General features: G+C 43.9%; 1 protein-coding gene across 9 annotated transcripts in view; it reads right to left on the bottom strand.

Annotated features, from left to right (window-relative positions):
* Nucleotides 1–25,184, bottom strand: part of PCYT1B (phosphate cytidylyltransferase 1B, choline) — a 143,815-nt gene that overhangs the window by 70,208 nt on the left and 48,423 nt on the right. For 8 of the 9 annotated variants that reach the window (XM_028122571.2, XM_028122569.2, XM_028122570.2 and 5 more), the window contains 2 exons: nt 21,053–21,152; nt 2,820–2,936 (listed from right to left, as the gene is read on the bottom strand). In XM_028122571.2, the coding sequence (XP_027978372.1) occupies nt 2,820–2,936; nt 21,053–21,152 (217 nt within the window). Of the gene's footprint in view, nt 1–2,819; nt 2,937–21,052; nt 21,153–21,617; nt 21,856–25,184 lie in introns of those variants that run through there. The other variant, XM_028122573.2, reaches the window with a different exon arrangement.

Below are 25,184 nucleotides of genomic sequence, written 5' to 3'. Positions count from 1 at the left end.
TAACATTCTGGAAAAAAACTATAGAGATGGTAAGAAGATAAGTGGTTGCCACGGGCTGGGAGGAGAGATGGATGAATAGGCAGAGCACAGAGAGTTTTTAAGGCAGTGAAACTAATTTTGTACAATATGACAATAGCAGATACATGTCGTTATACATTTGCCAAAACCCATAGAATGTGCCACACTAAGAGAAAAGTCTAACATCAGCTGTGGACTCTGGGTAACGATGATGTGTCAGTGTAGGTTACATTGGACTGTAACCAATGTATCAGTCTGGTCTGGGATGTTGATGACGAGGGAGGCTATGCATATTTGGGCATATGGTAATTCTCTGTATTTTCTGCTCAATTTTGCTGTGAACATAAAACTTCCCTAAAAAAATGTTTATTGAGGGGATGCCTGGGTGGCTCAGTTGGTTAAGCATCTGCCTTCGGCTCAGGTCATGTTCCAGGGTCCTGGGATCAAGCCCTACATCGGGCTCCTTGCTCAGCGGGGAGTCTGCTTCTCCCTCTCCCACTCCCCCTGCTTCTGTGCTCTCTCTCTCTGACAGGGAAATAAATAAAATCTTTAAAAAAAATTTGTTGAGGTTTGAAAATGTCAACACTTACAATATTAAAGAAATTACGTCTTTTACAACTATTTAAACTTAGAATAGAAGGGGCACCTGGGTGGCTCAGTCAGTTAAGCATCTGCCTTAGGCTTGGGTCATGATCCCAGGGTCTTGGGATCGAGCCCCGCATCAGGCTCCCTGCTCAGGGGGGAGCCTGCTTCTCCCTCCCCTCCCTGCTTGTGCTCTCTCTCACTAACTCTGTCTCTCTCTCTCCCAAATAAATAAATAAAATCTTAAAAAATAAAAATAAACTTAGGATAGAAAATTTTAGATGTCAACTTAAAAAAACTGCAAAAAGGTATTTAGTTTTTCAAAATTCTTTTAGGGATTGTGGGGAACAAAGTTTGAAGACTCCTAGTCTAAGACAATGTTTATCAGCAGGGGCCTCATCATCCCCTACGAAGCATTTCAGGAAATTGGTGGGGCATCTTTAGTTGCATGATTGGAGGCAGCTACTGGCATTTAGTGGGAAAGGTGCCAACGATGCCAAACATCTTGCAAGGTGTGGGGCAGCTTCGTGGGAGATTTTTGGCACAACACGCAGGATTTCTGAATGACCCTGCACTACTGTTTTAAATCATTCGCGTCTAGAAACTAACTTTGTTTTTCTTCTCATCACAAAGCATTTCTAGAACAGCTGGGATAGATGCTGCATTTTAGAGGAAGGCAACTGCTACACAGCTCAAAGGAAGACTGTACTTGTCCACAATTTTATCCAAACATGTTTGCTACAGTGATGCCCCTCACAGTAAGTGAGCTCTGATACCATGCCCCTGGTATCACCCTAACGTGATCACCCACAGCTATGGCGGGTGTTCCCACTAAGCGTGACCCACATCAAACCACCTCCCAACTTGGGTCACCAAAACACCGCAGACGTCTCCCCAGGGCCTCAGCAGCTCAGGTCCACACTCCAGGTGGTAGTGCTCCTTCTAGAAATGGTTTTCCACTCGAGATAAACGGAAATGAACAACAGATGGGTTCTCTGCCTGCCTTGGGTGCCCTCTGCATGACTTGTCCAGTACTCACTGCCTTTTATCATCTCTTCCTTCTGGAAAGAACTCCATTCAATAACCACGTCGTCACCATCCTCAGTAAAATCTGTAGAAAGGTGCCTCTCAAATATCCAAAACATAGTCTTAAACTTGCAGAAGGTAACAAAATACTTTAAAAACAGAGTCATGGGGGCACCTGGGTGGCTCAGTCGTGAAACGTCTGCCTTCAGCTCAGGACATGGTCCCGGGGTCCTGGGATCGAACCCTGCATCGGGCTCCCTGCTCCGCGGGAAGTCTGCGTCTCCCTCTCCCACTCCCCCTGCTTGTGTTCCCGCTCTCACTGTGTCTCTCTCTGTCAAATAAATAAAATCTTAAAAAAACAAAAAACAAAAAACAGAGACATGGTCTCTTAACAGCACCTTTTTCCTCACAGTAGGGGTTTCAGGGTTGACAGTGCCTAGTTCAGCTAATGGCACAAAAACTGATCACCATGAAAGGCTATGGTGCTTCCAGAAGCTACAGAGGTGAGATGCAGGTGTCCCCAGGCAGGCACTATCCCCTTTACCCAAACTGAAATGGGTAGTAGGCCTTCTGGAGGAGGAAAGTTTCCATCCACATCCAACCACCCTTCTTCCACAAGCTTATGAAGCCATTTTCTTCACTGTGAACCAAAATTACCCAGGTATCTAAATCTCCATTTCTTTAACACACAATACATAAGCTCCATTAACTAGGTTATCATCAGCCACTACACTTAGCACAGCAGCATCCGAAGTGCTGTGGGCCACACAAAGCAAACAGACAATGACCTTGTTTACCCTTAATCATCCTTAAGCCCCTCAGCTCTCTAGGATTTGAAATCAAAATAACATTGCTTTTCTCCTAACCTTCCAGAAAATTTTAGAAACGTAAATTTGATCATGCCTCAATCACAAGAAGAAAGGCATTAATGGGAAACATGAAGCGGTTGCACTTGGTGGTATTATTAGTCTGTCTCTCTCTGGGAGTCAGTGGTGTCTAATCCCATGATGTAATTTCCCCTATGGCTGTTTAAACGTCACGTTAAATTTCAGACAGCCAACAAGTGAGCCAGTATCAGCTGAAGTGGGAGTAATAACCATGTGAGATTTTAATAATGGAACTCTGAAAGGGATCCTTTTCAGGAGGCACATTATAAAGGGATTTTCTAGACAAAGAGAAAATGCAATTCTTACCTCCAACCAACAAGTAGCTGTTGGGAAACAGTGTTTTTGCTTGCATAAGTGCCCTTGCATGACCGGAATGGAAGAGGTCAAATATTCCATCCGCATAGACTCTGACAGGCCTGTCAACTGTGGAAGAAACAAAGTGTCATCAACACAACCGCAGAATAAGGCAGCCCTGTGACCTGATGCTTCTGTCCTCAGGACACCAGTGTGAGGAGGTTTACCTGGATAAAACACCATGTCTGGGTACCATCAGTCTCTTATTAGGGCACACAGTGACTTCTACAAAGAGGCTCTTCGGAGGCTAGCAAAGTGGAATAAAAACAGAACTAAGAGTGACCCAGAACACACATTTTAAGCCAACAGGAGAGACAAACACAAAGCGGCCCGGAGTTCTCTGAACCCAGAGTCGAGTCTGGGGTGTCTGAGCAGGCCGATTCAGACAGCCCAGGCATCAACAAAGGCTTGGCAGAGTCAGCCCAGCGGGGCTATCGAGGCAGGAGTAACCGAGTCGCTTAATGAAGAGGAAAAACGACTTCATTCTTGACTCGGGCAGTCCTGAATGAAGGCCCCCGAGATCCGCTCCCCAAGGCAGCATCGCGCGGGAGTCTGCTCGTGCAGCTCCGGGAGACAGGCGCGCGCCTTTCCTCCCAGCTCCAGGCCCCACCGGAAGCCCGGAAGCCCGGAAGCAGCTGTGGCGGTACGTGCACCACAGGAACGCGCGAATGCTGCCAACCTGGGCTTACTTCCCTCCAGGGCGCCACACTGCACGAAGCTCACTCCCTAACCTCTTTGGCGTCATAAGAGATGGGGGGGGGCACGTGCCCCAAAGACAGAAGAGTCAGGTGACATGTGGGGGTGGCCCTCAGTGTTGCAGGCCAGCGACCAACACTACAGTCCCTCTGAGGGACAAAGGTCAAGAGAGAAGAGGCCTCACGAGACATTCTCACGGGGCCATATGGTGCTCTGGGAAGTGCCATTCCATGACAAAGGGATACGTTCAGCACAGCCCCCTGGGAGCCAGGCGACGGCACTAGGAACTACAGGATGACACTTTGCTGAGACAGCCCAAAGACCCACCTCCTCCAACAACACGGAGACATTGGGGGTAGAGGGGTTGGGTGCCAACTTTTACACCATTCTGGACTATCGACAAGGGAACTAGGAAGTGAAAATATGGCAAACTGAACATATATGCATTTATTTCCACTTTCTCCCAAATAACACAAGAATTACAGGTAAAGAATTAAAAAGGTATATGCCCCCCCAAATAAATTAAAAGGTATAATCCCCCAGGGCAGAGGAAACAAGAAAGGCAATGACAGTGGATGAGAGATGTGCACAACATTTTGGAAAGTTAAGATCATCAAACGGTGAGTGTCTGTAGGAAACAAGAATTGGGGTTAGGGCAGGTAGGGAAAGGGATTGTTGAGTCACTGGGTGTTTTTTTTTTTGTTTTTTTTTTTAATAAGCCTAAGAGTCCTACTGACTTTTTCCAGTACATGCATGTATTATAATGATGTTATAAAAATAAATTTAAAAAAGAATGCAAACTTTTGGTGAATGATTTTTAAGACAGATTTAAAATTGTGATTACTTCTTGATGTAGTACAACCTCATTAATTTGGCATATAAATTAAAAGGAATGTTACATTAATAGATTCAGATGGTACAATGTTTCTAATAAATTAAATTTCTCTAATAAAAAAGAACTCGAGAGACTTTATGTCAGATCGGGAATTGCAATTATTCCCAATTATACACCATTCTGAACAAACAGAATTGCCTTCACAGGATTATACTGGATTCTAAATACGGCATGGTAAATAGAAAATGCTTTGAAATAACAAACTGTCTAATGAGGGATCCTTGGTTTCAATGTTCTTATTCAATTTGAATTCAATTGAGGAAAATTTGTTTTAAGATATAAATCCCAGGGGAAAGCAGATGGCAGTTTTGCAAAACTTTTTGTTATTGATTCAGAGGTGATCAAGATAAATGAATTCAGGAAGCAGGGAGGAAAGAAAAGTAAAGAAAGATGACATAATTACCGAGAAAAAGACCATTTAGTAAATCTTTGAAGAGTATTTGTGGAGTTGATTTTGCAATAAGCTCACTTTTTAAAATTGTAGCGTGTCAGCAATTTCCAGACTGGGAAACAGGACCAAAAAAAAACAACACCCCAAACCAAAAACCAATCTTAACAAATGAGTGCTTCAAGAAAAAAAAAAAAAGACAAAGAAAGATGGAATGGAAGTGGGTCTGCAGATGAGAGATTGAAAAGATTTATCAAGGGGTGCCTGGGTGGTTCAGTTGTTAAGCAGCTCAGGTCTCGATCCCAGGGTCCTGGGGATCAAGCCCCGCATCGGGCTCACTGCTCGGCAGGAAGCCTGCTTCTCCCTCTCCCACTCCCCCTGCTTGTGTTCCCTCTCTCGCTGTGTCTCTCTGTCAAATAAATAAATAAAATCTTTAAAAATAAATAAAAGACTTATCAACATATTGAATGTATAGATATTATTTGGATTTGGGTTCAAATTAACTATCAGTAAATGAGGACATAAGATAATCAGAAATTGGAACACTGGATATTTGGTGATATTAAAGAATTACTGTTAATTTTTAGGTGAAAAAATGGTATAATGATTATGTTTTTAAAAACTGGTTTTTAAAGACCTTTATACAGAAATATTTATGGATGGAATGATAGGAAGCGCAGGGCTTTGTTTCAAATAATTCAAGAAGGGGCAGTGGATGGGGGCATGCATGGGGTAAGACTGGCATGGGGTGGTGGTTGTTAGCTATAGATGACAGACACATGAAGGTTCATTATATTGTTCTACCTTTGTGTATGTATGAAATTCTCTAAAGTTTTTAAGAGTGTGGCTTTTTTTTTACTTTGTATGTTTATTTCTTTTATTCTTTTGTTTCAGATTTTTCTGGACATCTTTTTAAGCATTTGGGCATTCTCCAGAGCATCTATGTTGGGAACCACTGGCTGGTGAAGCTGGAGGTCTGGCAATGACCCCGAGTGGGAACCCAACTACACCATGGCCATGGTGGAGAGACCTTAAGGGGCCTCCCAGGGATCCCTGCCACCTGGTGTCTATGCCTTGGTGCCAACTCCTCCCTTTGAAATGTGAGTGGGGCGGGCGCCTGTGTGGCTCAGTTGGTTAAGCAACTGCCTTCGGCTCGGGTCCTGATCCCAGGGTCCTGGGATGGAGCCCCGCATCTCGCTCCCTGCTCAGCAGGGGAGCCTGCTTCTCCCTCTCCCTCCACCTGCCACTCCCCCTGCTTGTGCTCGCTCTCATTGTCAAATAAATAAATAAATAAAATCTTTAAAAAAAAATGAAATGTGAGTAGGACCTGTGACTTATTTCTAACCAGTTGAGTATGGCAAAGAGGTTGGATGGCACTCCCATGATTACATTACACTATGTAAGATTCACTCTTTCTCTCCCGGTGGCTTTGAAGAAGGAAGCTATCGTGTTGTGATAGGGCCACATGGCAAGGAACTGCAGGTGTCTCCTAGGGGCTGAGGGTGGCCTCTGGCTGACAACCAGCAAAAAGCTAGATCTTTAGTCTTAGAGCTGCAAGGAAATAACCTGAGTGAGCTTGGAAACAGGTCTATCACCATCAAGCCTCCAGGTGAGAGATGAGTCCTGGGTGACACCTTAAACGCAACCTTGCGGGACCCTGAGCAGAGGACTCCGTTTAGCCAGGCTCCCGGCCCACAGAAATTATGACGTAATAAATCTGCATTGTTTTAAGCCACTAATTCTGTGACAGTGTGTTATGCAGCATAGAAAATGAATACAATGGCATTATAAATTTTCTGCCCACAGACAATTATAAATTCTTAGAAGTATTTCAAATAAATTGCTGTTTATCCTGAATGGACAGAGTGAGGTCTAGCAGATAAATGTGATGTTCTGGTAAAATGCCTATCTGTATAGCACATGTCGATTGCTATGTTCCAAATAATTTCCATATAATGAACTACACATAACACCAAAACGATGCTGAATATTTGCTTAAGAATCATGGATACAGGGGCGCCTGGGTGGCTCAGTCGTTAAGCGTCTGCCTTCGGCTCAGGTCATGATCCCGGGGTCCTAGGACCGAGCCCCACATCGGGCTCCCTGCTCAGTGGGGAGTCTGCTTCTCCCTCTCCCACTCCTCCTGCTTGTGTTCCCTCTCTCACTGTGTCTCTCTGTCAAAAAATAAATAAAATCTTAAAAAAAAAATCATGGATACAAATAATGACCATGGTATAGTATTGTGGGGAAATCTGACTTTTTTTTTTTTAACTTCCTGGATCTTACACTGCAAATTTTTCTAAGTTATTCAGCACTTATAAACAAATGAAATGGTGAGGGGGCTGTGCTTGCCTCACACCATATATGAAAATTAACTCAAAATGGATCATAGATCTAAATGTATGGACTAAAGTTGTAAAACTTGTAGAAGAAATGGGGAGAGAATCTTAGTGACTATGGGTTTGGCAAAAATTTCTTCAATAGGGGGCACCTGGGTGGCTCAGTCTGTTAAGCCTCTGACTTCAGCTCAGGTCATAACCTCAGGGTCCTGGGATCGAGCCCCTTGTCATGTCAGGCTCCCTGGTCAGCGGGGAGTCTGCTTCTCCCTCTCCCTCTGCTCTTCCCCCCCACTCATGCTCACTCTCTAGCTCTCTCTCAAATAAATAAAATCTTTAAAAAAATTTCTTGAATAGGCCCCAAAAGGACACATTATAAAGCCAAAAAATAACAATAAATTGAACCTTACTTCAAACTCACATCTTCAAAAGACATTTTTACAAAAATACAAAGGCAAGTCAGACAGGGAGAAAATATTTGCAAAATATATATCTGAACTAAGCCTTGTATCTAGAATACAAAAGAACTGTCAAAACTCAATAAGAAATACCTCATTTTAAAAAGGGCAAGAAATTTGAACAGACACTTCACCAAAGAAAATAAATATATGAATGGCAAATAAGATCATGAAAAGATCTTTAATATCATTAGTTATCAGGGAAATAGAAATTAAAGCTAGAATGATAGACTACTCCATACCCCTAGAATAGCTAAGAGTTTAAAAATATATTGACCCTACCAATTCTTGGCGAGGGTATAGAGCAACTGGAACTCTCGAACAATGCCAGTGGGAACGTAAAATGGTACGATCACGCCGCAAAGCAGTTGGGCAGTTAGAAAAAGTTGAACATCCACCTACCATATGGCCGGACACAAGGCAATCACCAACTGCATTATACCTGAACTCACATTTTGGTGGGCTGTGTTATGGCTTTTCTTGGTATTCCTTCAGACTCAGGCAACAACAAATGGGTGACTATTCATTTTTGATTATGGCTTTTAACCTACATTTAAACAGTGCTTTAAAAGTCCGTATGATTTACCAAGCACCTATCTTTCACTCAATCTTTGCATCAATTCTAATGTGTGTGGGAGAGAATGGACTTACTATCCTTATTTCATAGAGGGGCAATGGAAGCTCAGCCTAGTTAAGCAGCTTACCCAATATCATACAATGAAGCTGTGACGAAATGCGAGTACGAGCCAAACTTCACTGCCCTTTCTTCTAACTCATGGCGCCTTCCAGAAAGCTACATTCCAATATGAATTCTTTTTAAAAAGAGAGGGATTAGTACTAAACACCCACTAACTACGGTCACTAGTATTGTTTTTGTGTACAATTGATGTGCAAAAATGGTGGCACAAAAATTAGCCCTTAAAAATCTAATAGTTACATATTCTATCAAGTTTACAATAGCTTTATATAAACTTGATAATTTCCTTCTACTTATAGCCAGCTTTTACTGATAGTGATTGATGTTAACTTTTTAAATACATTAAATTTAAATTTTAAAAAAGTATATTTAGGGGCGCCTGGGTGGCACAGTTGGTTAAGCATCTGACTCTTGGGTTCGGCTCAGGTCCTGATCTCAGGGTCGTGGTGTGGGATCGAGGCCCACGTCAGGCTCCGCGCTCAGTGCCAAGTGTGCTCGGATTCTCTCTCCCTCTATCCCTCCTGCTCGTGCTCTCTCTCGCTTGCTCTCTCTAAAATAAATAAGTAACTCTTTTCAAAAAAGGGTATATTTAAAGAAAATTATAGTACAGGTGCACACAAATAAGGCAAAATTCATTGAGGTAGTTCTTGAAAAAATGAATTTGGCAAACTCTACACACCGTGGAAATGGAACAATACAAATCCCCCTTTGAGAAAGAAAATAGGCAATTAGAACTGAATTTCCTTTTAAGATAAAAGGCAGCTGTGATGAAAAGGGACCTATGAAACAATCACTTGGACTTCTCCTTTATCTGAAGACAGAGTAGTGATTCTTGGTCTCTGATAGATATGAAACCTTGCAGGTTCATAGTTCCACAGCTGGACTAATTGAGCTCAGATCAAAGGTGCCAATTCCAATTGTTCTACTGTGTTCCTTCTCTTGTGGCTCACAGAGAACGTACAGGAGCTAAGAGCGATGAGCAGAGTTTCTTATTACCTCTTTTAGAATTTATATGCCAGCCCCTCTTTGGGCAGACCGACAATTGTGCAACATATTGTAGGCAATTGTACTAAGTCATAAAATAGGGCCAGTGAAGGAGATAAAGACTTGTTATAACTATAATCTTGAAGTACATTATAAACCCCAAATGTGGGTCTGTTTTGTCTTTTTGATGGAATGCTCAAGACAGCACCACAAAAAGGTAATTACTTAGTAGTCTTGAAAATTACCAAACGTTCCAAAAAAGCAATGATGTTTTTCTTGTTTTCTACTAACAGCACAATGCCCCAACAATTATATTTGGATAATCTCCCTGTCACTCCCTCCAGTCATTACCAACAGTTACTCTTCGTCAGTGGTTCTGGCAGTGGGGTCCCAGGATAGGCAGCATCAGCAGGGAACTCGTTAAGGGATGCACCATCCCCAGCCCCATCCCCACCCCAGATCTGCTCCATCACACACCTGGCAGGTGATAGCTGCTTGAACAAGGCAGAGGATTCGAAGCAGCGATGAGGACCACTACTGTAATAAAACAATGGTTATCAGAGTGTGGTCTAAGACTATCACGTGCCTTCTACTAATCAAAGAACTGCCATCTTGTCACATTTTTACATGGATGCTAGACATTCTAAATAAAGGAGTTTCTAACAAAAATGGGGCCCTCCCCCTCTCTGCCAGCCAGGTGCCCATCAACATCACAAATTCTCTTGGATAACTTCCCAGGGTCCTCACCTGAGACAACAGGAGACTTTCTCTCCTAGTACGAAAAGTTCACCTCTGCTCCATCTCACTCCTGCAGAGACCCATGTTCTACAGAGCCCACGACACAGCTGTTTCAAAATGCACCACCATCTTATTCTAACTTGGTTCTTGGCATTTAAACCGCTTGGCGGTCAGACAACATACTGGTGCACAATGTAATCCCATCAGCTTGACGCCAGCTCAGAGCATCACAGCCAACTCTGATTTTATTCCTGAAGGCAAGCTCCTCCTCTTGTCCCAAACTTCCATTCATTCACTCAGTCACTCACAAAGTATTTACTGAGCACACAGGATTTGACAAGAAGGTCTCTAGGTGCTGGTGAAACAGCAGTGGGCGAGGCAGACAGCACTGCCGCTACGAAGATCACAGCCACTGTCTGTCTGTCTTGTCTGTCTCGTTCACCTGCCACCCTCCAGTTCGAAGCCTGTGTCTTCACTGAGCTCTGCGGTCAGCTGTGGCCCGTGCAGAGATATGAGGTAAAAGGGACTTCGGGGCGAATCCTAGCTCCACCCAGTCAGCTAGGACATTTGACAAGTTACTTTTCCATTCTCCAAGTCCTCAAGGAAGGACACAAGATCACCCATGTCACCGTTTTTGCTGTCACATGGGTACGAGACCAGACACAAAGGCCAGATGAGACAGAGTACACGGTACACGGCACCTAGCAGATGTACGGGGAGTTCCACCTCCCTTTCCCTAGCAAAGTAGGGTCCTCTTCTTCAGTGGCCTGAAGCTCAGTCTTTCACTGTAGGTTATATTAGTTCTTTCATAATCACCCGGACTTCCATTGTGGCTTTTGGATTTATTGCTGGGGTCAGCATTTCTCAGTGTATGGTCTGTAAACCACTAAGTTCACAATCACCTGGCTATTAGTTACGAAACACAGATGCTTGGGCCCCATCCCAGATTCAGGGGAAAGGGAGAGAGAGCAGGAAATCTGTTTTTTTTCAAAGATGTTTTATTTATTTATTTGAGAGAGCAAGTGAGCAAGCATGAGTGGGGCGGGGGGAGGGGTGGGCAGAGGGAGAGGGAGAAGCAGACTCCCCGCTAAGAAGGGAGCCTAACACGGGGCCCGATCCCAGGACCCTGGGATCATGACCTGAGCAGAAGGCAGATGCTTGACCGACTGAGCCACCCAGGTGCCCCAGGATATCTGCTCCTTTAACAAGCCGCCAGGTGATTTGTTGCACACTTAAGTGTGGGAACAACTGGTTTAGCCGCTAAGAGCTACCTCCCCAAGGCTCTTCTTGCCGTTCTCAAAGCTGATTATTAACTTTGCCCGCCCTCGCTTCCTCACCTCACTCTCTTGAAGCTATTCTTCAAAAGGAAACAGAGAGTCATGATCGAGAGCCCAAGCGTGAACACAAATGGGTTTGATGTCAAACCCCAGCTTGACCACCCACCCGTGGGGCTCAAGTGGGTCACCCTGCAGCAGCAGCGCCTGGGGTGCTGAGAGGCAGATGGTTAGGCCCCACCCCATTGGGACTGAATCAGAAACTCTGGGGGTGAGGCCCAACCATCTAGTTTGATGAGCCCTCCAGGTGATTCTGATGCGCCTCCAGTGTGAGGACCACTGGCAGCGGCTCACTCATTCACCTTGCGAGATTCATGGCTTCTCGAAAGCCTTCATTCTCTCCTCTGGAAAATAAAGTACTACAATTGTAGAGTGAAAGGACATGGTACATCTAAAGAACTTAGCAATAGTAAGCACTTAATAAATACCCATTATTATTAAGCAAATTGTCCTTTGTCCCACGGATTCTCTTAAGCCAGGGATGTTTGCTTTTTGCCATGGTGAGTGGAAACCAAGTCATGCCATCTTCAGTGTCTCAAAGCTCAGCTGCTCTACTAGTCTTAGTTTTCACTCCAGCCACATCACCTGGAATGCCACTCATTTACTCCTACACAGCTATCCCTGTGCCTTCACTCTTCTGCTTCCACTGACCTGTGATACCCTTGTTGGCTGCCCACCTAGTCCCAATCTAACATCTCCCAAAACGAGCAGCTCAGGTTGGCTACAAGGTCTCGCCTGACTGTTCCAGGCCCAATGAATCTGCCCTTCTTAAAACATACAGTTATCTGTGTTGTGAGGTTAAACCCCTAAGCACACACGTGCATATTATTTGGGGGTTTTATTTCATATCGGGTTGTCTCTTTAATTAGAGGTGTACCTTGGAGATATACCAGGTTCATTTTCAGACCTCTGCAATAAAGCAAATACCACGATAAAACTAGTCAAGTGATGGGCAGGCAAGATGGCAGAGGAGTAGGAGACCTGGATTTCGTCTGGTCTCAGGAATTCAGCTGAATAGGGATCAAACCATTCTGAACACCTACGAACTCAACAGGAGATCGAAGAAGAGAGTAGCAACAACTCTCTGAACGGAGAAGCGACCACTTACTGGAAGGTAGGACGTGCGGAGAAGTGAATCCGAGGCGATATTCGGGAGGATAGATGGCGGGGGAGGGAGCCCCCTCAGCCGCTACTGGCAAGTGATAGAGCCGCGGAGCACAAAATCGGACCTTTTAGAAGTCGGCTCCGCTGAGGGACGTCGCTCCAGTGGCTAAGTGGGGGGTGGAACCCTCGGGGTCACAGAAAGACCGGGGGTGCCTGAGTGCGGCAGAGCTCCCAGGTATCGGAGCGGGGAAGCCGGCTGCAGAGACGGAGCCGAGGCGCGGGCTCTCACCTCGGGGTTGCCATAAACCGTGATCCGCGGCCCAGTTGGGCCACTGCTCCTCCAGCAGGGACCCAACAAGCGGCAGAGCCGGGGTGACTCCCCTTCCTCTCCCGGGAGGAGCGGCGCGGGAGCGCACCGTAGGGATCTGCTGGGTTTGGAGACTCCACACGGGGTCGGGTGCCAGAGATAGAAACGCTCGGTCACGGGCCGGGAGAGCACGGAGTGCGGCCGGAGACCAGGGAGACGGGAGTGACTGCTTTTCTCTGGGGGCGCACTGAGGAGCGGGGCCCCGAGTTCTCGGCTCCTCTGGGTGGAGATTGGGAGGCCACCATTTTCGCCCTGGTCCTCCAAAGCTGTACCAGAGCTTACAGGGAACAAAAGCTCCTGAGAGCAAACCCGAGCAGCTTGCTTAGCCCAGACCGACAAGGGTGGGGCAATTCCGCCTCCGGCAAAGACATTTGGGAACCATGGCAACAGGCCCCTCCCCCAGAAGATCAGCACTGATCTCCAGTTCCCCCAGAACTTCAGCAAGCCAAGACCAAGTTTACCGATCAAGGAGAACGGGAGAACTCCAGCGCTAGGGGAATACTGCACATAGAATTCACGGCTTTTTTTACCATGATTCATTAGTTTTTCAAAGTTAATTTTTTAACTGTTTTTTTTTTAATTTTTCTTTTTCCCTTTTTCAACCAACATCTTATCAATCCCTTTTTTTAAAAAAACATTTTTTATTTTTCATTTTTAGAATATTTTACCCCTTCATACTAGTTACCCTTATTTTTGGCATATATATATAAGTTGTTCTCTCTTTAAAATTTTAAGATACAGTTTCTTCTAACAGATCAAAATATACCGTAACTCACTAGTGTATGGCTTTGTTCTAGTCTCCTGCCTGATCACATTCTCTCCCTTTTTTTTTTTAAATCTTTTTTTTTTTTTTAAAGATTTTAGTTATTTGACAGAGAGAGACACAGCGAGAGAGGGAACACAAGCAGGGGGAGTGGGAGAGGGAGAAGCAGGCCTCTCGCAGAGCAGGGAGCCCTATGTGGGGCTCAATCCCAGGACCCTGGGATCATGACCTGAGCCGAAGGCAGATGCTTAACGACTGAGCCACCCAGGCGCCCCTCTTCTTTTTTCAAACAACTTATCAATTCCTTTTATAAAATCTTTTATAATTTTCATCTTTACAGTCATCTTCCATCCCTTCATTGTATCAACCCTTGTTTTGTACATATATGTCTTTCTTCCTTTAAAATTTTAGGAAGCACCTTTTTCTAACAGACCAAAATATGCCCAAAATCTAGTGTGTGGCACTGATCTATGCACTAGCCTGATCATATTTGATCATATTCTGTTTTTTTTGTATTGTTCTGTTTTTGTTTTTATCTTTTTTTTTCTTTTTCTTTTTTCTTTCTTTCCCTTCTTTTCCCCTGGTTTCAGGTCTTTTCTGATTTGTATAGAGTATATTTGCTGGGGAGGTTGTTAACCTGTTAGCATTTTGTTCTCTCATTCATCTATTCTCCTCTGGACAAAATGACAAGATGAAAAAAATCACCTCAGCAAAAAGAACAAGAGGTAGTACCATCAGCCAGGGACCTACTCAATACGGACATTAGTACGATGTCGGACCTAGAGTTCAGAATCATGACTTTAAAGATACTAGCTGGGCTTGAAAAAAGCATGCAAGTTATTAGAGAAACCCTTTCTGGAGAAATAAAAGAACTAAAATCTAACCAAGTCGAAATCAAAAAGGCTATTAATGAGGTGCAATCAAAAATGGGGGCACTAACTGCTAGGATAAATGAGGCAGAAGAAGGAATCAGCGATATAGAAGACCAAATGATGGAAAATAAAGAGGCTGAGAAAAAGAGAGAGAAACGACAGGATCACGAGGGCAGAATTCGAGAGATAAGCGATACGACAAGATGAAACAACATTAGAATAATTGGGATCCCAGAAGAAGAAGAAAGAGAGAGGGGCAGAAGGTATATTCGAGCAAATTATAGCAGAGAACTTCCCTAATGTGAGGAAGGAAACAGGCATCAAGATCCAGGAGGCACAGAGAACCCCTCTCAAAATCAGTAAAAATAGGTCAACACCCCAACATCTAATAGTAAAACTTGAAGTCTCAGAGACAAAGAGAAAATCCTGAGAGCAGCTCGAGAGAAGAGATATGTAACCTATAATGGTAGAAATATTAGATTGGCAACAGACCTATCCACAGAGACCTGGCAGGCTAGAAAGGACTGGCATGAGATCTTCAGAGCACTAGGCGAGAAAAATATGCAGCCAAGAATACTATATCCAGCTAGGCTGTCATTGAAAATAGAAGGAGAGATTAAAAGCTTCCAGGACAAACAAAAACTAAAGGAATTTGCAAACACGAAACGAGCCCTCCAAGAAATTTTGAAAGGGGTCCTCTAGGCAAAGAGAGAGCCTAAAAGCAGCATAGATCAGAAAGGAACACAGACAATGTACAGTAACAGTCACCTACAGACAATGCAATGGCACTGGATTCATACCTTTCAATAGTGACCCTGAATGTAAATGGGCTAAATGCCCCAATCAAAAGACACAGGCTATCAGATTGGATTAAAAAACAAGACCCATCAATATGCTATCTGCAAGAGACTCATTTTAGACCCAAAGACACCCCCAGATTGAAAGTGAGGGGGTGGAAAACCATTTACCATGCTAATGGACACCAAAAGAAAGCTGGGGTGGCAATCCTTATATCAGACAAATTAGATTTTAAAGCAAAGACTGTAATAAGAGATGAAGGACACTATATCCTACTTAAAGGGTCTATCCAACAAGAAGATCTAACAATCGTAAATATCTATGCCTCTAACATGGGAGCAACCAATTTTATAAGGCAATTAATAACAAAAGCGAAGAAACACATTGACAACAATACAATAATAGTGGGGGACTTTAACACCCCCCTCACTGAAATGGACACATCATCTAAGCAAAAGATCAACAAGGAAATAAAGACTTTAAATGACACACTGGACCAAATGGATTTCACAGACATATTCAGAACATTTCATCCCAAAGCAACGGAATACACATTCTTCTCTAGTGCCCATGGAACATTCTCCAGAATTGATCACATCCTAGGTCACAAATCAGGTCTCAACCAGTACCAAGAGACTGGGATCATTCCCTGCATATTTTCAGACCACAATGCTTTGGAACTAGAACTCAATCACAAGAGGAAACTCGGAAAGAACTCAAACACATGGAGGCTAAAGAGCATCCTACTAAAGAATGAATGGGTCAACCAGGAAATAAAAGAAGAATTAAAAAAATTCATGGAAACCAAAGAAAATGAAAACACAACTGTTCAAAATCTTTGGGATACAGCAAAGGCAGTCCTGAGAGGAAAGTATATAGCAATACAAGCCTTTCTCAAGAAACAAGAAAGGTCTCAAATACACAACCTAACCCTACACCTAAAGGAGCTGGAGAAAGAACAGCACATAAAGCCTAAACCCAGCAGGAGAAGAGAAATAATAAAGATCAGAGCAGAAATCAATGAAATAGAAACCAAAAGAACAGTAGGACAAATCAACGAAACTAGGAGCTGGTTCTTTGAAAGAATTAACAAGATAGATAAACCCCTGGCCAGACTTATCAAAAAGAAAAGAGAGAGAAATGACCCAAATCAACAAAATCATGAATGAAAGAGGAGAGATCACAACCAACACCAAAGAAATACAAGCAATTATAAGAACATATTATGAGCAACTTTATGCCAGCAAATTAGATAACCTGGAAGAAATGGGTACATTCCTAGAGATGTATCAACTACCACAATTGAACCAGGAAGAAATAGAAAACCTGAACAGACCTATAACCACTAAGGAAATTGAAGCAGTCATCAAAAATCTCCCAAGAAACAAAAGCCCAGGGCCAGATAGCTTCCCAGGGGAATTCTATCAGACATTTCAAGAAGAATTAATACCTATTCTCCTGAAACTGTTCCAAAAAATAGAAATGGAAAGAAAACTTCCAAACTTATTTTATGAGGCCACCATTACCTTGATCCCAAAACCAGACAAAGACCCCATCAAAAAGGAGAATGACAGACCAATATCCTTGATGAACATGGATGCAAAAATTCCCACCAAAATATTAGCCAATAGGATCCAACAGTCCATTAAAAGGATTATTCACCATGACCAAGTGGGATTTATCCCTGGGCCGCAAGGTTGGTTCAACAACCGCAAATCAATCAACGTGATACAATACATTAACAAAAGAAAGAACAAGAATCATATGATCCTCTCAATAGATGCAGAAAAAGCATTTGACAAAGTACAGCATCCTTTCTTGATCAAAACTCTTCAGAGTATAGGGATAGAGGGTACCTACCTCAATATCATAAAAGCCATCTATGAAAAACCTACATCGAATATCATTCTCAACGGGGAAAAGCTGAGAGCTTTTCCCCTAAGGTCAGGAACGCGGCAGGGATGTCCACTCTCACCACTGCTATTCAACATACTATTAGAAGTCCTAGCCACAGCAATCAGACAACAAAAAGAAATCAAAGGCATCCAGATCGGCAAAGAGGAAGTCAAACTCTCACTCTTTGCAGATGATATGATACTGTATGTGGAAAACCCAAAAGACTCCACCCCCAAACTGCTAGAACTCATACAGGAATTCAGTAAAGTAGCAGGATATAAAATCAATGCACAGAAATCAGTGGCATTCCTATACACCAACAACAAGACAGAAGAGAGACAAATCAAGGAGTCGATCCCATTTACAACTGCACCCAAAACCATAAGATACCTAGGAATAAATTTAACCAAAGAGGCAAAGGATCTGTACTCAGAAAACTATAAAATACTCATGAAAGAAATGGAAGAAGACACAAAGAAATGGAAAAACGTTCCATGCTCATGGATTGGAAGAACAAACATTGTGAAGATGTCAATGCTACCTAGAGCAATCTACACATTCAATGCAATCCCCATCAAAATACCATCCACTTTTTTCAAAGAAATGGAACAAATAATCCTAAAATTTGTATGGAACCAGAAGAGACCCCGAATAGCCAGAGGAATATATTGAAAAAGAAAAGCAAAGCTGGCGGCATCACAATTCCGGACGTCTAGCTCTATTACAAAGCTGTCATCATCAAGACGGTATGGTACTGGCACAAAAACAGACACATAGATCAATGGAACAGAATTGAGAGCCCAGAAATGGACCTTCAACTCTATGGTCAACTAATCTTTGACAAAGCAGGAAAGAATGTCCAATGGAATAAAGACAGTCTCTTCAACAAATGGTGTTGGGAAAATTGGACAGCCACATGCAGAAGAATGAAACTGGACCATTTCCTTATGCCACACACACAAATAGACTCCAAATGCTTGAAAGACCTAAACGTGAGACAGGAGTCCATCAAAATCCTAAAGGAGAACACAGGCAGCAACCTCTTCGACCTCAGCCGCAGCAACTTCTTCCTAGAAACATCGCCAAAGGCAAGGGAAGCCAGGGCAAAAATGAACTATTGGGATTTCTTCAAGATAAACAGCTTTTGCACAGCAAAAGAAACAGTCCACAAAACCAAAAGACAACCGACAGAATGGGAGAAAATATTTGCAAATGACATATCAGATAAAGCGCTAGTATCCGAAGTGTATAAAGAACTTATCAAACTCAACACCCAAAGAACAAATAATCCAATCAAGAAATGGGCAGAAGACATGAACAGACATTTTTCCAAAGAAGACATCCAAATGGCCAACAGACACATGAAAAAGTCCTCAATATCACTCGGCATCAGGGAAATCCAAATCAAAACCTCAGTGAGATACCACCTCACACCAGTCAGAATGGCTAAAATTAAAACAAGTCAGGAAACGACAGATGTTGGCGGGGATGCGGAGAAAGGGGAACCCTCCTCCACTGTTGGTGGGAATGTGAGCTAGTGCAACCCCTCTGGAAAACAGTATGGAGGTTCCTCAAACAGTTGAAAATAGAGCTACCATACGATCCGGCAATTGCACTACTGGGTATTTACCACAAAGATACAAATGTAGGGATCCGAAGGGGTACGTGCACCCCAATGTTTATAGCAGCAACGTCCACAATAGCCAAACTGTGGAAAGAGCCAAGATGTCCATCGACAGATGAATGGATAAAGAGGATGTGGTATATATACACAATGGAATATTATGCAGCCATCAAAAGGAATGAGATCTTGCCATTTGCAACGACGTGGATGGAACTGGAGGGTGTTATGCTGAGTGAAATGAGTCAATCAGAGAAAGACATGTATCATATGACCTCACTGATATGAGGAATTCTTAATCTCAGGAAACAAACTGAGTGTTGCTGGAGTGGTGGAGGGTGGGAGGGATGGGGTGGCTGGGTGATAGACACTGGGGAAGGTATGTGCTATGGTGAGTGCTGTGAATTGTGTAAGTCTGTTGAATCACGGATCTGTACCTCTGAAACAAATAATGCAACATATGTTAAGAAAAAATAAAAAGAAGAAGATAGCAGGAGGGGAAGAATGAAGGGGAGTAAGTCGGAGGGGGAGACGAACCATGAGAGATGATGGACCCTGAAAAACAAACTGAGGGTTTAGAGGGGAGGGGGTGGGGGGATGGGTTAGCCTGGTGATGGGTATTAAAGAGGGCATGTTCTGCATGGAGCACTGGGTGTTATGCACAAACAATGAATCATGGAACACTACGTCAAAAACTAATGATGTAATGTGGTGATTAACATAACAATAAAAAATTAAAAAAAAACTAGTCAAGTGAATTTTTTGGTTTCCCAGTGCATGTAAAAGTTATGTTTAGGGGCACCTGACTGGCTCAATTGGTAGAGCGTGCAACTCTTGATCTCAGGGGTGTAAGTTCAAGTCCCGAGCTGGGTGTAGAGATTACTTAAAAAAAAAAAAAAAAGTTATGTTTACACTATACTGTAGTATATTAAGCATGCAATAGCATTATATCTAAAAAAAAAAAGTTCTATGTATATGCCTTAATTAAAAATAACACCTGATAGTAAAAATTGCCAACTGTCATCTGAGGTTTCAGCAAGTCATAATTGCTTATCACAGATCACCCTAACATATAGAATAATGAAAAAGTTTGAACTCTCGCAAGAATGACCAAAGTGTGACAGAGACACAAAATGAGCGAATACTGTTGGAAAAATAGCGCCCACTGACTCGTCCGACACAGGGTTACCGCAAACCTTCAATCTGTAAAAACAAACAAACAAAACAAAAAACCCCTGCAGCATCTGAGAAGCACACTGAAGCGAAGTGCAACGAAACGAGGTATGCCTGAGCTCTCGGGATGGTCCTTCATAGGTCTTTTTCAATCTCTAGGCATCTCTGGTATAAAGGAGTTAATGAATCAACAAACGTTTAGCGTAGAGCCCAGGCTCTTTAAGGTACCCTTGGAGAAACGTTTTTTGTTTGTTTGTTTGTTCTAAAGATTTTGTTTATTTATTTGAGAAAGAGAGAGCACATGAGAGGGGGGGAGGGTCAGAGGGAGAAGCAGACTCCCTGCTGAGCAGGGAGCCTGATGCGGGACTCGATCCCAGGACTCCAGGATCATGACCTGAGCTGGAGGCAGTCGCTTAACCAACTGAGCTACCCAGGCGCCCCATCAGAGAAACATTTTTAAAACGCATTAAAAATGATAATAATTATAATAGCCTAGGCTTGTATAAGCCTTCACAGTTTAAAAACTGCTTTGGTGTTTTGAACCAAATCTTGTCACCCCCGAAAACTTGTGAAGCAGGCAGGTATCAATGTTCGTACTGACACAAAATGAAACAGATTCAGATCGTTCTCCTGACTTGCACAAAGCTGTAGAGCTAGGAGATGGCAGGCCTGGGACTCCATTTCCTGCTCTTTTACCTGCTTACTTTGGTTGGTCCAGTTTCTCAGTATAGGTGTTTATCCTTCTTGCACTGTGCTATAAATCTCTAGATTCAACTCTCCGATTGAAAGTGCTCAAGTAATGATGGGCCTACTCTGTTACTTTATTTTTTAAGATTTTATTTAGTTATTTGACAGAGAGAGACGGAACACAAGCAGGGGGAGTGGGAGAGGGAGAAGCAGACTCCCCACCAAGCAGGGAGCCCGATGTGGGGCTTGATCCCAGGACGCTGGGATCATGACCTAAGCTGAAGGCAGACGCTTAACCGACTGAGCCACCCAGGTGCCCCTCTGCTACTTTAAAGGTCAGGACAGGGCCCACTCAGAGAACAAGAAGTACAGCCTCACCTGGTGTTCCTAAGCGGGCCTGAGCAATGGTCAATTTTTCATGGGGTGCTTGGCACTGGCAGCTGGTTTCATCGGCAAATGGGGCAGGTGCAGTCAGGGTCTAGAAGGGAAAAAGAGAAAGGGAATATAGTCTGACAAACTTTCCTTTGGCATTATCTTCCCCGAAGGCTTGGTTCTTTGGTGAAGAAGCAGAATATAGCCACTGAGTCTTTCAGAAAAATATTATACCATTTAGAGATAAAAACAGGGACTTTGTCACTGAAACCTTTTTTTTTTTTTTGACTGATGCTGAGAAATCATGAGAGTGCTGCACTCTCTACTATATGCCAGGTACCAAAGGAGATACTCTTGACAGGTTCTCTCTTCTTGGTCCTGCAACAGCCTAGGATGGCTACATTCTCCTATCCTTCCATAATATAGGAGAATACCATCTCTACTTCACAGAAAAGGCAACTGAGGCCCCGCAGGATGATGAAATATGCTAAGTCATGCCCTTGGAAAGTCACAGTGCTCGGCTTTGACATTTCACAACCACCCAGGGCAGACCGCAAGGCTTTAGACTTACCCACAGCCCGGGGTACTCGGCAGGAAGAAATGCCATACTCAGAAGTGTGGCAGACATCGCCCGTATTTCACACACACCAGCCTGGCCAATCACAAACTCAGATGTCACTTCAGTGCAAGGGCCAAAGCCGTTATCCGTGCCCCGGGAGGGCCTAGGGCCCAGCCTTTCTGGCGGGCTGCAGATAACTGCTCCTGCGGTAGCTCCAACCACCACGGCCACAGCCACGGCCACGGCCACAGCCAGCTGGAGGCCCCGCCCCAGGCAGCCTGGGTTGGGGCTCTGGGGAGCGCTGGGAGAGAGATTAGTCACTTGGAAGACTGCCCAGGAAGTGGCTCTGCAGCTTTTAGTCAGCCTCTTAAAATGAAAACCTCACTCTCTCCAGAGGAAGACAAAGGGAGCGGTGTTTTTGTAAACAGGGCAAGTGCAGTCCAGGGTTGTCCGTGTGTCGTCTCGGAACTCTGGCATTATCGTGGGCATCACTCCATCAGCTCCGGTACTGTTGAAGCTGAAGGTGACTAGTCACTGTCCACAGTACTCATAGTGCTGCATGAATTGCTGCTCAGAGACAGACACAGGTGTTCCTTAACTGGGGAAGATGACTGAAGAATGATGCACACGTTTGAAGAGGGGCCGTGACCCACTTCTGCCAGTCATTTAGCCACTCACTCATTCATCAATCATTCATTCACTCATTCGACTGTATGTCAGGCGCGGTCTTAGAACTGGAGCTAGCAAGTAGGGGGAAGACCAGTTCCAGTCGTGGAAGAGCCCGGGGCCCTTCTGCACTGCCAAGAAGCTATCCTTGCCCCACCCCCACCCCCTCCCCATTGTAGCACCTTCTGCCTGGAAGCTGGAGTCCTTCCCCAGACTGGTTTGGAGACTTTCCAGTTGCCTGAGATTTTCTTAACCCCCACCTTCCTGTTCAGGGCTCTGAAAGTAAACCAAGACTGGGGACATGAGTTCAGGACACGGGTCCATTGTTGGTTCTTTTCCAGATCCAGTAAGGTGACCTCGTGGGCCACGGTGGGTCAGAGCAGCATTTGTAATATAGCCAAGGGGTGCAGTGACAGGAACAGAGACTGTTCCCACAGACCGCGGTTCAAATCCCCTTACCAGTACTTACGGGCTGTGTGTTCTAATTTGGTTCTTCTGACCGAAAAGAACCAACTCTCCTTCAAGACAGCTCAAGAGATGAAGGATTATTTTAAGTCTCTCCCAGCATAGAAATTGTTGGGGGGGGCAAGTAGGAAAGGTGCAGAGTCTGGCTCCAGGGTGCGGAGCACCTGGCTGCTCCCTGCACGTGACTCTCTCTGTCCCACTCCCATTTCCCCTACACCCATCCACTACACTCAAGTCTCTGCAGGCCTCTACTCCCCTATACCCAGCAGCTCACATGTGACAATTGGCCTCCCTTCCTAACATTCACTCAACTTCTCAGTCTTTCTGCCTCAGCTCCAACCAACTTACTGCTTCTTTCCATGTTTCCCCACTCAGATTCCTAAGGGAGAATCAGACTGGTGGAGCTCATCTTTTCAAAGCAGGACACAACCAGAATAGGCTGGCATCGAATCAGACACCCACTTGGGGCCCAAAGGCTGTGGCTGGTAAAGGGACAAGGAATGGCGAGGGAGGCCACGGGTGGCCTGTCTTTGCCCCTTTAGCAGGTGCTGTCTTCAGGACAAGAAATATGTTTGACTTTGTGTAATTTTAAGAGGGGCGCCTGGGTGGCCGGCTCTTGATTTTGGCTCATGTCATGATCTCATGGGTCATGGGATCGAGCCCCACCTCAGGTTCCCTGCTTAGCAGGGAGTCTGCTTGGAGATTCTCTCTCTCTGCCCCAACTCACATTCTTTCATTCTCTCTCTCTCTCTCAAATAAATAAATCTTAAAAAAAAATAAGGGGCACCTGGGTAGCTCAGTCCATTGAGTATCCAACTCTTAATTTCAGCTCAGGTCATGATCTCAGGGTTGTGAGACTGAGCCCCACATTGGGCTCCCCACTTAGCGGGGAGTCTGCTTGAGATTCTCTCTCTCCCTCTTCCTCCGCCCCTCCCCACCAAAAAATAAATAAATCAATCTTTATAAATAAATAAATGGATGGATGGATGGATAGATGTTCCTTAGTTGAAGTTCAGTTCCATCTGTAAAATGGGTACCTATCTCATACGGTTGTTGTAAAACAAAGAAATAATGTGTATAAAGTACCTGGTAATCAATTGTGGCAATTATTATTTCTGTTAGTATTTATTATTATATATCATAATATATAATACTATATATTATAATAATAGATAATGTAGTTTCCCCCTAGAAACAAAGCAAACTGACTCATGAGTGAACTTTTAGGACACAACCTAAATAGGTAAATGGATTGGCAAATGGGGTTAGCTTTGATTAATGATTCATTAACCTTTAATATACATGGACAATGAATCTTTTTCACATGATCTAAAATAAATTACTAGTTGGAGATCTTTTATGTGCTAGGTGCAAAGTTTATTGAAAAGATAAGGTGTTGCCATTTTCCAAGAAAGGTGTGTTCTAGAGGGTGTGAAATCTGGTAAGTAAAGCAGAGACAGAGAAAGTTGTAAAGTAACGGTAGTTACTCAAAGGTAAAGAAAAAGGTTTATATGTACTCTGTATTTTTTCTTAATTATTGTTGCCCAGAAGTAGGAAAAAGAAAGAAGCAAAGAGACTGAAGGTAGACAGAGTTCATAAATGAGCTATGTGTGCATGTGTACACGTATGTCCTTGTGAGCATGTGATCATATTTAACAGCAGCTGACAGGGAGAAGGGCTATTTCTTGGTATGTACAAGGCAGTGTGCTTGGAATGGGGAGAATGCAAATATTATGAATGAGCCACAGACTTGTTGTGAACATTGCCAGAACATTGCCTTCCAAAATGAGGCAGATTACCCCCTCAGTTGAGAGTCAGGTTCTACATTCAGGAAGACCTTGGTTAAGGCCCAGCCACCAACAACCAGCCCTGTGACTTCAGCCAACATTTTTTCAGTCCAAACACCCCAGAATTCCTTCTCTGAGCCAGAACAAATCATCTGATTTACAAGGAATCTGAAGCTACTCGGATGCTGTCTCCTCCACCTACAAGGGGCAAACCAACCGTAGGAAAATAAGAGTAAGATAACCAGAGGCCCCAGGGAGAGGTGGGGACTGGTCCAACCTGGACTCCAAGCTATCTATAAATCTATCTACCCACCTATACCAGCCTGCTGAGGACCCAGGCCCCCATCTCTTCCTTACCATTTGCCAGAGCTGGGATGGTTCCAGGGATCCTCTGGGTCTAATCCCTAAGACAGACATAAAACTGAGGCTCAATAATGTAATATAATAGCTAAATCTTTGAGTTCCTATATAGTGCCATGCAACCATCTACACACTAAGCACTTTAAATGTATTAGCTCATTAGCTTTTCCAACTCTAAGATAGATGCTATCTCCACTGGACTCTACAGAACCTGTCTTCAACAGAGACACCAAAATGGCAACACGAAGTAACATCAGTGTTACATCCCTCAGACTCAGTTACCTTTCTGGCTCCCTTTGAA

The sequence above is a fragment of the Eumetopias jubatus genome, unplaced genomic scaffold, assembly GCF_037043125.1.
Source record: "Eumetopias jubatus isolate StellerSeaLion01/CBP00866 unplaced genomic scaffold, mEumJub1_p1.0 scaffold_11, whole genome shotgun sequence".
Classification (NCBI taxonomy): Eukaryota; Metazoa; Chordata; class Mammalia; order Carnivora; family Otariidae; genus Eumetopias; species Eumetopias jubatus.
The sequence above is the reverse complement of the archived record's forward strand: the minus strand, read 5'-3'. Positions and strand labels throughout refer to the sequence as shown.